The sequence below is a fragment of the Etheostoma spectabile genome, chromosome 10 (genome assembly GCF_008692095.1).
Source record: "Etheostoma spectabile isolate EspeVRDwgs_2016 chromosome 10, UIUC_Espe_1.0, whole genome shotgun sequence".
Lineage (NCBI taxonomy): Eukaryota > Metazoa > Chordata > Actinopteri > Perciformes > Percidae > Etheostoma > Etheostoma spectabile.
The window spans coordinates 12574774-12589490 of record NC_045742.1 but is presented as its reverse complement, the minus strand read 5'-3'; the positions used below and the strand labels follow the sequence as shown (position 1 = coordinate 12589490).

Below are 14717 nucleotides of genomic sequence, written 5' to 3'. Positions count from 1 at the left end.
TGAAATGTGCTATACAAATAAAGCTGCCTTGCCTTGCCTTACTATTAATTATCCAGGAATCACATAGATTATAGATTTACAATAATCATCAATTCAATTAGTTGATAACTTTCATTGATTTGCTTCAGATAAAACATTTAAAACTGCACAATAAAAATGAGAGTAATAATTAATACTATTTTAACAACATCTCAGTGAATTTTGTTTTATTCAAATTTTATTTACAGCAACTGTCAACAACCTCCTCATGACGTGTAACAGAAATCAGTGAAGACACACAAGTAAAGGTAAACTACTTAATGTTACAATTAAATTCAAGTTACATGGAGACTGTTTTGAAAATATTTTACATTCATATTTGTAGGAGACTGCACAACATGAAAACATTTTAAACAGGATCATAACAAAGAGAAATAGCACCTTTAAATGCTTCAATGGTGCCTTACATGACATCCTCAGGAGGAATCAACAACATGACGGGCATTTAGACAGCGTACTCAGCAGACAAAGAGAAACTGTGCTGCTTGCTCAACAGCACACGCAAACTGTGGGAAACGGAGACCATCGTGTTCATACAGTAATTGAACATTACATTGTTCCCATCACCAACCCACTCTCTTATAAGAGTCCCCGAGAACCAGGAATAACAGTTTTTTCCATCACTTCTCAAGATCCTTCATCCACCGTCAGGTCCTGCAGCTGCTCCTGCAGAGCGTCCAGCTGCTCTGTCTGCTTCTCCTCTTGCTGCTCACGTTCCTCTGCTTCATCCTGGAGTTTCTTGTCGGTCTTGGGCTCCTCACGTCCGCTCTCCAGGTTCTCTGAGCTCTCAAAACAGCCAGAGTCCCTCGGCTCCTTGTCCTCCTCTTCTGGCTCGGACTCGTCTTCAGCTACATGGGGCAAAGTTAATCCCGTTATAATACTGAAAAACAATCTATGCTGGACTCTGAGAGGTCTTTAAATTATGTTTAGCAAGACAGGCGTTGTGTGTGCTGTGAACAAACACAAAAGCACCAATCCCCTAAATACGCTCTTACTCTGTTTTGTATTTCGTTTTTGTATTATGTGTTTAATTCCTGAGTAATTTCTTGTATAAGGGACACTGGGAATGGTTATTTTTGTGTTGCATAGATTAAAGTAGATTTCCATCTAAGTAGGATTTTCACATGCACCCATTGTATTTTCAATAAATAGAGTATATTCATCAGAACTAGTTTTCTGTTGTTTAGGGGTTAACCCTACTCTCAGATCTTAGTTTTGTGTTCCTGGTTCCAGCCTGGTTCATGTGATGGTGGCTACAAAATTTAGCTTAACAGGTTGGATTGTTTATGACTGCTTCAGTGTTTTTTGACTTCTCTGTAAAACCAAACCCACAAAAAAGTTGACTTTTAAAATTCAGCAATGCAGTGATACAGAGTTATTGAATATTTCAGAATTGTCCATCTTTAGAAAATGTGATGCACTTTCCTATTATGAATCAGCTTCAGCTCAAAATAATAGCTGCTCTGCAACACTAATAATAATAATTATTATTATTTATAGGCACCTTTCAAATCACTTAAGGTCACCTTACAAGAAAAAACAATGTTAAGTTGAAAACAATATAACAATCGTTCATAAAAAGGCACAAGGCAAATTTACAAAGCAAAAAATCAGACCAGCAGTTGATGTGAACATATAGACAGTGATCAAAGAGAAAAAGCCAGTTTAAAAATGTGTGTTTTAGGTGAGTTTTGAAACTGGAAAGAAAGTTAGTGTTGCGGATATTCGTAGCTATTCGCAGGATCTTATGATCTTATAATCAGTGCAGTGTTTAACCAGGAGCCAATGAAGCTGCTGAAGAATGGGAGTGATATGATTAACAGAAGGTGTTCTGGTGATGATGCGAGCAGCAGAATTCTGAACCAGTTGAAGTTTGAATGTGTATTTGCAGGGAAGATCATGGAGAAGGGAAATACAGTAATCAATGTGTGATGTAACCAGGTTATGAACGAGAATGGCTGTGCTATCAGATGTGGCAGATGGACGGAGGCGGTTAATGCTGCGAAAATGGAAATATGCAAACCGAGTGACATTGTTTACGTGTGTTTGAAATGATAGCGTGCTATCGAGGATGACACCCAGACTCTTGACCTGTGAAGAGAGGGAAACCAAGGCGTTGGTCAATAGTGAGAGAGAAACTGTCCATTTTTGAGTGGATTGGGTGCAAATGATGATAACCTAGTTTTTTCACTGTTGAATTTAAAAAAAAATACTGGAAAACCAGTATTTGATTTCTGCTAAGCAGTCAGAAAGTGAGGTGGGTGGAAGGGAGGATGTAGGTTTGTTGGACAGGTAGAGCTGGGTGTCATCCGCGTAGCAATGGAAATTAATTTCAATTAAGTCATCATTTTAATTAAAATTAGTAGTATGGAGTCAGACACCATCAGAAAATCAATAGTGATTTTAACCAGTGCAGTTTCAGTGCTGTGGGAAAGGCGGAAACCGGATTGGAATTGTTCATAAAGGTTAATGTCAAACAGGTGTGCGTGGACCTAAGATGAAACGTTTTTTTTTCGAGAATTTTGGATAAAAAGGGTAAGTTAGAAATGGGACGGAAGTTGTTGAAGATGTTGGGGTCTGCACCGGGTTTCTTAAGTATGGGGGTTGTTGCGGCTGATTTGAAGGATGAGAGAACAATTCCAGTGGTGAGAGAGGAATGAATAAAGACAGTTATTAGAGAGGAGTGAGGGGGTTGGGATCATTTTGGATTTGGGGATTTGAACTACTAACCTCTCTGAAAACCAGGATCAACCTTGTTGAGCTACAGCTCCTCTAACAAACCTATGTTTTCCATCTCCAAAGCATAATCCTAGTTTACATTGACATGTTGACCTAGGACACAAACTAATAAGCTGATCATTTTAGACAGGTGTGTTGTTGCTCAGAAATATCTAAAATATGCAGGGAATGTGTATCAAAGCGCAATGACTGATTAAGTATAAAATGATATGAACTCACAACTTTTGGGTCTGCAAGCAAGTGCTGATCTCAGCGAGCTATTGCCTAGATGATGACACCTTTAGCTATTGGGGCTATATTTTATTGAGTCAGCCTAACATGGCTTTCCTAAACTGGAACTGGACTGATTATAAATCTGAATCAAGTGTATTAATGTGGACACATTTAAAACATGTAGGGCAGTTGTCCACAGCACAATGACTGATTAGATATGTGTATTTTAATCTGGCTCAACGCCGTAAGTAGTTGCTGATCTCAGGGAGGGGTCATCACCCGGATGATGTCACCCTGAGATCAGCAACTACTTACGTAACGTAAGTTGTGACATTGTAGCAAATATGGATAATTTGTTATGAATTTTTATTTTATGATTTAAGATGGCTGCTGTAGCTTCACCATAAGGACTATTAGCATACAAATTGGACTGATTTAGTTTGGCACATAATGTTTGGTGAGTTTGTGCATGGGAACATGGATTTCTTAGCAAGAAGAAGAAGAAGAAGAAGAAGAAGAAGAAGAAGAAGAAGAAGAATACCGGCTAAAACAATTGACTTCAGCATCATTATGAAAGATTATTGCAGCTTTACAGGATGTGCACCTACAGTCTCTCAGCAGTTCGGAGGCATTCAGGATTTTAGAGCGCTTGTCTGGGTCTGTAATGTTCAGCTCGTTGAGGTGAGACTCCTTTAGTCCTGCAAAGTCCTCCAGGCTCTGAAAACCGTGCATGGAAAGCAAGGAACTCAGCTCCTGAAACACAATAACATTGACAAACATTTAGATGGATATTTATGATTATAATGTAGTCCTTCAGCAGTTTATTGTTATCAGAAGGAATCTTACAGTAAGACCGATGGTGTCCAGAACCTCCTCCAGGGTTTTGGGTTTGGATTTTGATTTGCGGTTCTTTCTGTTGCAGCGTCTCCTTCTGGCTGGGGGGCTCTCATCGGGCAGCAGGTTGACGTAGATGAACTTAAAGGAGCCCATTTTGTTATTGAGCTTTCCTGTCCAGGTCCCCACAGGAGGCTTCTCAATGATGTAGATGATGTCTCCTTTCTGTAAGAGAGAAGACGCATGAACGCCAGCCTTAGTCATGATGATGATGTTATCAAAGAGAAGATAAAGAACACATATGAAAGAATGCATCGTTTGGTAGTTTATTAAATCACTATAAATGTCACTCTTTCTATGCCCACACTCTTCTGAGTTGACTTCTTGATGAACCAACATCTCTCCAATTACTCAAAATAAGTTACACTTGCGCAAAAACGTATAAGAATAGAAAAAGGAAAACTGAATAAACACTAGACAATTCTATAGCTTTTAACATACCTTTCATGCTGTGTACTCTTGTATGATTTGCAATGCAGTGACACAATTACTACTGTAATTCTAATCTTATTTTGTCAAACAGATAGTGAGTAACGGGTTGTGTAGTTCAAACTGCTTGAAGAATACTAATCAAAACGCCCCGTCTTGTTTCACTCGGTTAACAAGCTCCCTGGACGACGACTTGTCGAGACAGCAGAAGAGGCCGAGGGCCAAATCAGAGACAGCGAGGAACACTTCCCCCCGGAGACTCACTTGGAGTTTGAGCGACTCCACGTCGTAGGGGCTGGGAGTGAAGTCAGTGTGGACCAGAGCTCGACCACAGAAAGGTCCGTTGTAAGAGACGCCGTTCTCCTCCAGCCTCATGCTGTCCCTCTGGCAGTATCCACTGTCCAGGCTCTGTCTGTCGCTACCTGAGGTGAACAGATAACAAGCAGAGTCCCATTCATCCTGAGCCTTCAGATACTGCAATTATAGAGAATGTAGCATGTTTGAGAACAATGCTGATGGGACATGCTGAGCCTTACTTATGCCAGAAATATAATTGCACTGTCAACATTAATGGATTTTTGTCACTCTTATTTTTTCTTTGTCTCAGTACTATTTGAGGATAACAATGCGTTTTGGAATTACAGTTCCCATAATGTTTTTTTGGGGGAAGGAAACAAGTAGTAGCTCTGGGCAACAACTTAAGTCCTGTTTTTTTAAGGCTATATTTGTTTACATGTTTTGGCAAATTGGTGCCAGTAGGATGAATTAGCCTTTAGAAGTTACTGTTTGCAATTACCAATGAATCAACAGGCAATTATTACTGGATAACATTGAAACTAAGTAAAACTTAAATGGGGCTTTAATCAGGCCAGTTCTGGCGTTAAGAAGCACCTTTTTTCCTATGATTCCTAAGCCGATTTATGGACGTTTATTTAATAACAGACTTCGGAGATAATGATATCATCAGGAAGTCTTAGTCACATTGAATCTAAATACACGTGCATCATATCAATGTGTTTGATTTTAATTTAGTTATGACTTCCTCTTTAACTTTTGCCGTTTGAAAACATCTGGTTCCCAGGGATACAGATGTACACTTACTGCCTGAGAGCTGGCGGCTGATGAGGCTGGGTGCCGTGTCCTCTGACCCTGTGGAGCACACAGATGTCCTCTGTCCTGCACACAGATCTGGACGCCAATCAGAAGAGACTGGAGACAGCTCCTCACCACTCTCAGCCTGGAGACATCACGGGAAGGTGAAGGTCAGAGGTCAATTCACCTTCAGCCCACTCAATTATTAATTAATAAGATAAAGCTCATTTTTGGCCCTAAAACTGACAAAATGTAGTTAAAGGTTATCAGACAAATCAAAAATATAACCAAAGGGTAAAAAAAAGTAATGAGTTCAAAAATACCCTAAGCTAGTAAAAGATATATCGAAGAGTAAAATAAATGACCTTTTAATTTCTTTTACCAAATTAATTGGTCAAAAAACAAAACTTAAAAGATCACACTTAAAGCTTACATTTTGTTTTACATTCAATTTGAATTACTTGACTATCAATATTATTTATTGATGTATTTAGCTATACTTAGATAACGTTTTACAACATTTTGTCAGCTTTCTTAATTTACCAGTATCTTTAAAGAAAAGTAAGTTTTGCTTAAATTCTACAGAACTCTGACTTTTAAATACACAACAGAAGGCCACATTTTAACAATTGAAAGCTTCATACATAAACTCTGGTGTGTTCTCTTGAAAACACAACAACCATATACTGACCCATCATTGGCAGTTTTGGGAATTTAGAGTGCTGAACTGAAAGTGATGTGTACCAAACTACGGTCAGACTTTGAGCCAGTGTTCAAGTTCTTACTGAAGTAAATGTAGCAATGCAATGTTGTAAAAAAAGAGAGCTATCTAAAGACCTATACTACTATATATTATTAGATGTTGCTGATGCATTAATGTGTGCCTAACATTTGACTGTTGTGGATCATGTGTTTTGTGTGAAAAATATAGCTGTCAGATAAACTTAGGGGAGACAAATTAGTACAATAATTCCCTCTGAATTATGGTGCAGTAGAAGTGTAAAGTGGCATGAAATTGAAATACTCAAATTTCAGACACTTGCATTTACTTAAGTACAGCACCTGAGTAAATGTATTTAGTTAATTTCCACCACTAAAAAATTTAACATTCTGCTTTTCTTTTGAAAACCACAGTACATACATGTGTCCACTAGATGGAGACATTCTCAATCTCTTTGTAACAACAACAGCTCTATAAACAAGTGTGTTTTTGAATCAGTCCTTTATAGTTCCATTATTATTAGCATAGCATAGATGTCTATTAGCATAGATGCTGTTGAAAAGTTTGAAAATATATTTGTTGCTGTTTAAATACTTTGATCATGTAACTGTAACTTAAGTGTAACTGTAAATAAGGTTTACCCCCTCTTCAGCCAGAGCCTTCTGCACCATCTTGGATGTTTTGCGTGTCATGGTACGTGAGATGACATTGCGCCATTTCTTTCCCAGTTTGCTGCCACTTTTAACTGCTTCCTCTTCTGTTACATCCTCTGCCACCTGAGATGAGAGTTTAAAAAAAAAAAACATTTTGATTTGTTGACAGGTGTAGGAGAGGAGAGGATATGAGGTTCAAGTTTATTTAAATGGTAAAGTAAAGTCTGAGGGAATTAAAAAGATTTCATAAACTAGGCCATTTAAATTCACTCTCACAGTGGTTCACAGTGGAATCGCTGTCATGTACTGTATCTACTTCTCATGAACTAGAAAACCTACAGATTTTGTGGCAATGGGGTTTGCATACACACATGCTGCTCATACCCACAAAGTCACACACATACACACACGCATGCACACATATGCACTATTGTGGCCAGGTGCTTGAAAACAGTTTCAAACATAACTCTGTCCACAGCCCAACACCGTGGGCTCAGTAATGAAAGCTAATGATGTTTTCAGTATTTTTATGGAGGCAGTTAGTTGCAACTAATGTACTATGTCACATTTTGCATTTTGTGAGGACACAGAGGTTGAGTCCTCTCTAATTTGCAAAGGAAATTAAAGCAGACATGCTGTTAGATTTAGAGAAAACAGAGCATTACTTCAGAATGACAGTGTTAGACTTTTTAAACATCATTCTGTGGCTTCTACAAACTAACAGGTAGTGGCTTGTTTTATGATAGTGAATGTCCATAATAGCAAACTGTAACAGAGAGCTGTTTTCTTGTGAGATTTTAACTCTGCACCCAAATTCATATGTCAAACTTAAAATTGTCATGGTTTTCATGCACTTTGTAGGCTCTGATCATGACTTTCTCTCTCAAAATTAAATTATATAAACTCTTAATTAAGCACTAAAGTGAAGAGAGTTAACTGTTACGCTAACTGAATACCCACACTGACAAACACACAGCCACCACAGAAATAAAGAGGGACGTTATTGTTAAATATAGAAATAGAAATGATGATAAATGTAATGTTGAATACATTGCCTAAATTATCTGTGGGACAACCTCCTGGTTAAATGCTGGCTGCCTCTGCAACTGTCTGTGTGACACAGAGGCTCTCTGCTTGAGAGCGTAGCGGACATCCTGTCTACATGCTGCTGTCATCTGGGCTCTGTGCAATGCTTCTCGTTCTTACTTCCTCTCTTCTTCTGCTCTACGTCCTCTAACTTCCACTCAGAATGTAACTGGGAAGTTAAGTAAACTTCTGTGAATTTTAAAGTGTTAAAACATTTGCCCACATGTGCAGCAGTGTGTTGTATCAGGAAGCACAAACTGTGCACTTCTGTAACTGATATCAATTTGTCATTTTTTCTCTTCTGGATATATCATTCAGGTTCTGGATGAAATGGTCACAGCAGGATGAATGAGGAACAAAGTGAGAAGTTATCAGTCGTTTAGGAACTTAACAAAAAGAGTTCAGAATATATCTACTTCTACTTTTCAAGAGTCATTTGTCTCATAATGTGTTTGTGTGTTTTATGTGTATGTTTGAGAGAACTTACATTCTCCTCCAAGTTAAACTCCTTCTCTGATACAACAGGAGAAGTGGGTTTGTGCTTCATAAAATCCTTGAAGCTGCTGGACCTCTGTAAAGTCAGCTGGAACACACAAAGAATTTAATTTACTTTAGATCAGAATGAGAAAAGCCCAGAACAAAGGGCCAGCATGCAAACTGTGCAAACTGTGAAAACAAAAAAGGCATTTCCAGAAAAAACGTCCGTTGTTTGGTGATTTTCACTGTAATGCACTGAAACACTGATAACGCTCATCGCACAGTTGTGCACACACCACATGTTATCTCTTCAAATGTGTGAACAGAATGAATCTGCAGAGGGGTTTTCTCAGAAAGAAAAACTGTCCATGTCGCTCCTAACAGCTATCAAAGATAAAGTCATGAATCTGGGTCACGTTGCAGACTGTACTGTAGCCGCTCCTAAACATTTGATAAATGTAGTTTATGAGCAGTTTAACAGGAAACACAAAAATAATGTGTGGTGGATCATGAGTCCTTGTAATAACTAGTTTGTATCCAAAATACTGACTTTTAAACTTACCAAAGATACATAACAGGAACATAAAAATGCTGAAGTAATGTGTAAACTCAAATGTATTATTGAACAAGATAATGTCGGTATGAAGATGCATGTGTCTACATGGGAATGGACTAACTGCACAATTATCTTTTTTACGAATTCAAAGTCCTATAAGTCTGATTTTTTTTCTTTTTCTTTGATTAATCGTTTGGTCATTAAATTAGCAAATACTGCCCCTCACACTTTCCTGATACCTAAGATTAAAGCTTAAATTTTCTCATTTTCTCCAAATAATTCAATTTATAACTTTACAAAACTTCATCTTCATATTTGAGGAGGTGGAACTGGGGGATATTGAGTATTAATGATTGATTTGACTGATTAATCAACAGTGAATAGATGCTGATTATTGGTCATCAGCTAATCAATAAATGGAATGATCCTTACAGCTCAGGTCTGCATGGCACTTGCATACGCTTAAGACTTATTGTGAACCAAAAAGGCCAATGGTTTTACTCTTTTGCATTGTGTTCACATTTAAGTTTCCTCCAGCTCTAGTGGAAACTCTTTGTTTAATTTTCCACATAACCACACATCGCTGTGCATGATGTTATCGCAGCTCCTCCTTCTCAAATCTTTGTCAAAACCACAGGAAACGGGCAAAGCTTGAGCATGTGCTGGCAGCCAATCGAGGCAGGCATCTAGTCAGTGCTGGCGGCCGATGGTCACTGTCTGAGTCTGACCTGCAGACCTTAACCACCAGTGCAGCCAAGGGAACAAGTTACCTTATGAGACCATTACGAGTGTTGCTGGTAAATTTCTGTTTTTCATGCCACAGTTCTCCTCCCCAAAAAGCCACAAAGGTTTCAGATAAATCAATCTTCTAGTACGGCTGTAATCGCAAAGATGCTCTCCAGCCTCGATTACCATCTGTGACAATTGTGTGTCAGGAGATAATTACAGAGAACAAAGACATGAGTTGTGCAATGACAAGGTGTGAATTGGACCACAGGAGGGGAGATGATGATGGAAAAAAAGGGCGCTGGTGTCGAGCGTAGGAGGCTTGCTCTTACGGTGGCTGCTGGAGACAAAGGCACCAGAAGCCATGAAGCCTGCTATGACTCAAACTACATATGTAGCAATGATTCACCAGAATAGAGGAACTTTGTTGAGGCCAAAGAGCAGTTACACAAAAAAAATACAAGATAGTACTGAGCTTTAAGCTGTGTGTGTTTGTGGGTTTGTTCAGCTTCACCACAAAGGTTTGCACTAACTTTAGCAGACATCCTGTGTTGAGACGACGGCGTACACAAAGTCAATTGTACGAGATGTTGTAATCCAAACATTGTGTTTAAAAGGATGTGATGAAGACCTTTTTACAATTTATGAAAGCTCAAGTTGAGCACCTTAACTTTAAACCTTCAAAAACAAAATATTAATAACCAAAAACTCACCTTCTTCTTCTGCACCTGCTCCTTCTCCGAGGCATTGGAAGGCCTTCGCCTCAACATCTTCTTCGTCAGTGGTCCTTGAGAGATCTCCGTGGACAAAAGGCTGTGGGAGCGATGCACCGGTCTTAGTCAGTGAGGGTTTCTGTCACCGTGCTGCTGTCACTGCCAAAGTTGTGAGTCAAAAAAAAAAGTAGAGCTGCACTCCACTGCAGCCAAACAAAGTGCAGAAGCTGAGAGGAAGTCACGTGGCCACACAGAAACTGTAGAGGCAAACCCTGTTTTTGGTCCTCTGGTTTACACACAGGCTCGTGGGTTTGTTGCATGTATTCTCAGCCATGCGTGCTAAAAACTCTCTATGGCAAACTGAACTGACACACATGAAACCGTTTATGAAATTGTCACAGACATGCTGAAAAAGGTTAAAAGAAAGTCTTTTTTCTGTGAATCTTACGTAATACAGGCCATTTTTTAATGTTGTGATAAAACAATTGACAGAGGGTTACTCATGTTTATACTCATATATTCAGTCAGATAAAAAGCTTTCTAAACGATCATCAATAAGGAGCAGGTATTTTAAAAGCATGTCATCTCTTGCTGCAGTGTCACTGTATTACAACATTTCTACTCCCACAGACATCAGTTAGTTAATAAAAAGTAAGGAATGATCTCTACTTTGCAACACATCAGCTCTTGAGTTGCCAACCAGCTCTGTGGCAATGTTTTTATTTCATTTTTCAGCTTGTTTAGCCATCGCTCTCTAATGAGCACATATTTGTAATTGCACCTGAAGTGTGGAAGTGAAAGAAATCTAAAGATGACATATTTAGAAACTCAGTAACGGCTTTGCAGCTGGGGCAGAGGCGGCTGCCGCAGCTACAGGCGCTCAGGACAACAACACTAGCTGGTGATCAGACAGTCCAGCTCATCCAACAGGATATTTATACAAAATGTTGTGTATGAGACAAATGAGTTGCAAAAGGCCAGGCACATGCAGTAAAAAGAGGGAAGTAAAAAGTAAGTCAAGTTTAGCTTGTTATTTTGGTGGGGTAGCAAACCACATGATAAGAGCATGCCCTGTGTTGGTTTCCTATCACACGACACGCAACAAACTGATCTGTCTGCGGATCTTAAAAGGATGAAAACAACAAGCAGTAGATTTTGATTCCACCTGAGGTTACCTGAAACCTTAGAGGTAGTGGTGTAAGAGGTATTCAGACACAAATAAGTATTATCAAAAGTTTTAAAAGGCAAAAGTACTCATCATAAAGAATGACCCCATTTCATTAGAATGTTAGATACATTACAGTATAATATTATTGTAACATGCAATCATGTGTAAGCAGAATTTGGTGTTGTAGTTTGTTAGTGTGGACCTAATGTATATAATAATGTACTTTTATAATGTAATTTAATCTACTAATCATCTTTTACAAATGTATCATATGATAGAAGGTCAATTTATTTACTATTTACTGTCCAACGTTAAAGGAACTTTGTTTCCACAGCCTGAACACAAATATTCATATAAATAAATTCAGTGTGCCACATGTGAAAAGGCTCAGTCCTTGTTTCAGCGGCTGGAGGTTCAATTCCCACATGTGGCCCTTTGCTCCATGCCATTACTTCTCTCTCTCCCCTTTCACATCTTCAGCGGTTCTGCAAATGCCCAAAAAACAAAACAAAAAATACTGCATCTTTCAGTCACACAATAACATGTCAGCGGTAAAATGACTGTTTTTGTCAATGAGGTCCGGTCTAAATTTCTTCATCGGAACAACGGTATTGAATAGAGTTACCAGTTTCATTTTAGCCGCTATATGCATCCGCCAGGGTGTGAACTATCTCCTCATTACCCAGGATTGATGATACTAGTTTTCATGCTGAGGAGGACTTCAGGCAAACCATTGACCCACTTCCACCACTAGGTGGCATTTTAGCAGAAAAACGCATTTGGCCCTATAACTCCCAAACCATACATCGCAGATTCACAAATATCCACGTGATACCTGGATCCAACTGAATCTCCTGATAGAGAACACACCCATATCCGCCTAGACTTTTATGTGTGAAAAATCATGATTTATCAAATACCAACCAATCCAAAAAATGGTTTAACTCCTCTTAGACCGTGCAACCGTATGCACAAATGAAATTTGGCACGAAGCATCTCTTGACCGACCTGACACAAAGTTATAAAAATAATTTTTGTATGGATAATTGCGCGAATTACACACTAACAAATTTGTGTAGCCAACTACAAAAACACCAACTTTTTACCTAAGTTTCGATGAGCAACCACGGCCACATTCAGGTGAAAGGTAGCAGCAACACGGTTAGTTGTTAAACCAAAACACAGGAAATGCCGTTTTTAAAAAAAAATTCTTGGCCACCAGTCCGCAACCACAAGAGGTCCTTGAGCATACAATCATACATGTGCATAAAAAATATTAGGTGGATGGGTCCAGTAGTACGTGAGATTAGCTGCAGACAGCAAGGCTGGCAGAAATAATAACAATAGGATGTACATACTTTGTTCTTTTTTTTTTTTAAATCATCTTAGAAAATGTGTTATGATGAAGGAAATGCTGACAGAATTGTTCACAGAAAACAATGATCTCATACTTGTTTCTCTTTACCAGGGCCTCTTTACCACAAATGGCATCCCAGAACGCATCAGCCTTTTCTGAAAGCTTTCTGGCTTTCTGTGTTGAAACATTTCTTCATGTGCTTTTAGTGATGTTTGACAATGGCAAGCGAATGCAGGGTGTGGCGTGATTCTGACATTCACACCTTCAGAATGTGCTAACAGAATACTTGCCAGGCAACCGGCTATCTGCCGGCATGAGCTCTTCACATGTAGAAGAAGTAAAACCCCAAGATCTGTTCACAGCTGTTTTAAAATAAAAGCTTACATATGATTTTTCTGTTAAATGTTTGCAAAATATGAATTATTTAAAAAAAACATGTCAACACTTTTGGCAACTTGATATGAAGCTACCCCTAGCAGCTGGCTAACTAAATATTTGAAACAGATGGTGTTGCACTGTATTCTGTGGCTCACAATGAGGTCATCAAGGAGGTTAGATGTCATAATGCCCATTAGAAAGTGAGGGTTACAGCAGCAAAGTTACAGCAGCTTACATAAATTCTCATATAACAAAAAATGACTTGTAAACACCAACATAATGTGTTGTACTGTGAAATTAGACATGTAATTGATAGGTAATCAACACACAGACAGTAGCCTGCCTTATTTATGGTTGAATGAAATAACTGTTGTTGACAACAATCTGTTAAAAATAGACCAAATTATGTTATTTTTCCAGCAAAATATGCCGTGCAAATAGCCTTCCTCTTTTCATCTGGATCAGTATTAGATTTTACGTGGTCATGTAAGACTTTTATTTACATTGTTAGATTTATGAAGAGTCATTTAAAATATTTGATGTCAGCTATTAAAGGGAAGACTTAAGGTTTTATCAGGGGCCAACATATTTTGTGGTATAAAATTGTTCACGTAAGTACAATTTCGAGGTACTTGTACTTTGTTTTAGTATTTATTTTATGCTACTTTATACTTCAACTCCACTACATTTAGGATGGCAATATAGCATTTTTTTTTTTTTACATTTATTTGATACAACAGCTACTTAAGGATTCCGACTAATACAAAATATAATCAAGAAATAAATTATGACGTTTGTATTATTGATTAAGCTAGACAAAATGAAAATCAGCCCCACATTTACCACCTGCAACATTAGATTGAGACATTGATCTATCAATGATTTCCCCAATCTAACAATAATGTACATAGTTTTAAAATGGGCTAAAGTTATTCTGCACAATGAGTCTTCTTACTTACTTACTTACTTTAAGTACAATTTTGAATGTAGGATTTCGACTCGAGTATTTCTAAACTGTGGTATAACTAGTTCTACGGATGTTTTTGGCCAAATTTTCCTCAACGGCTGTGGAGGCAACTTCGTGTAGTTTCCGGTGGTTACCTGGCAACCGGCTCTGGCAATCAGAAGTCTGTGGTTAATGTTCTGTGGCTAACGATTGCTCTAGCTAGCTTAACTGTAAACCATGACTAGACAAATAATTTTCCCGTTACCCTCATGGATGTATTAAGAGGACGGTTAGCCTCCATTTTTAAAGGCCAGTTATTTTATGGATCCAGGATACTATGCAGCCTGATAAAGTTCCCTTGGCCTTTGGAATTAAAATAAGCTTGGCATGGGGAACTTTTCCCTAAGATCATCTCTCAATGAAAATCAAACCAGCTATTAAACTAACTGAAATAACACCGTGCCTATCTCTAGGTATGGTGAAGTTGTGACGATGTGGGGCTATTTTAATTCCAAAGGCCAAGGGAACTT

The 14717-nt window shown here is 38.4% G+C and overlaps 1 protein-coding gene across 1 annotated transcript; it reads right to left on the bottom strand.

Annotated features, from left to right (window-relative positions):
* Nucleotides 1–316: 316 nt before the first annotated feature.
* On the bottom strand, nucleotides 317–10579 carry sash3 (SAM and SH3 domain containing 3). The gene is made up of 8 exons (XM_032527892.1): nucleotides 10339–10579; nucleotides 8354–8449; nucleotides 6769–6903; nucleotides 5416–5551; nucleotides 4579–4736; nucleotides 3838–4050; nucleotides 3600–3744; nucleotides 317–887 (listed from the first exon to the last, which is right to left on the bottom strand). Exons 1-8 carry the CDS (start codon nucleotides 10393–10395, stop codon nucleotides 667–669), a joined length of 1161 nt encoding a protein of 386 aa, XP_032383783.1. The 5' UTR covers nucleotides 10396–10579; the 3' UTR covers nucleotides 317–666.
* Between the last annotated feature and the right edge of the window lie 4138 nt (nucleotides 10580–14717).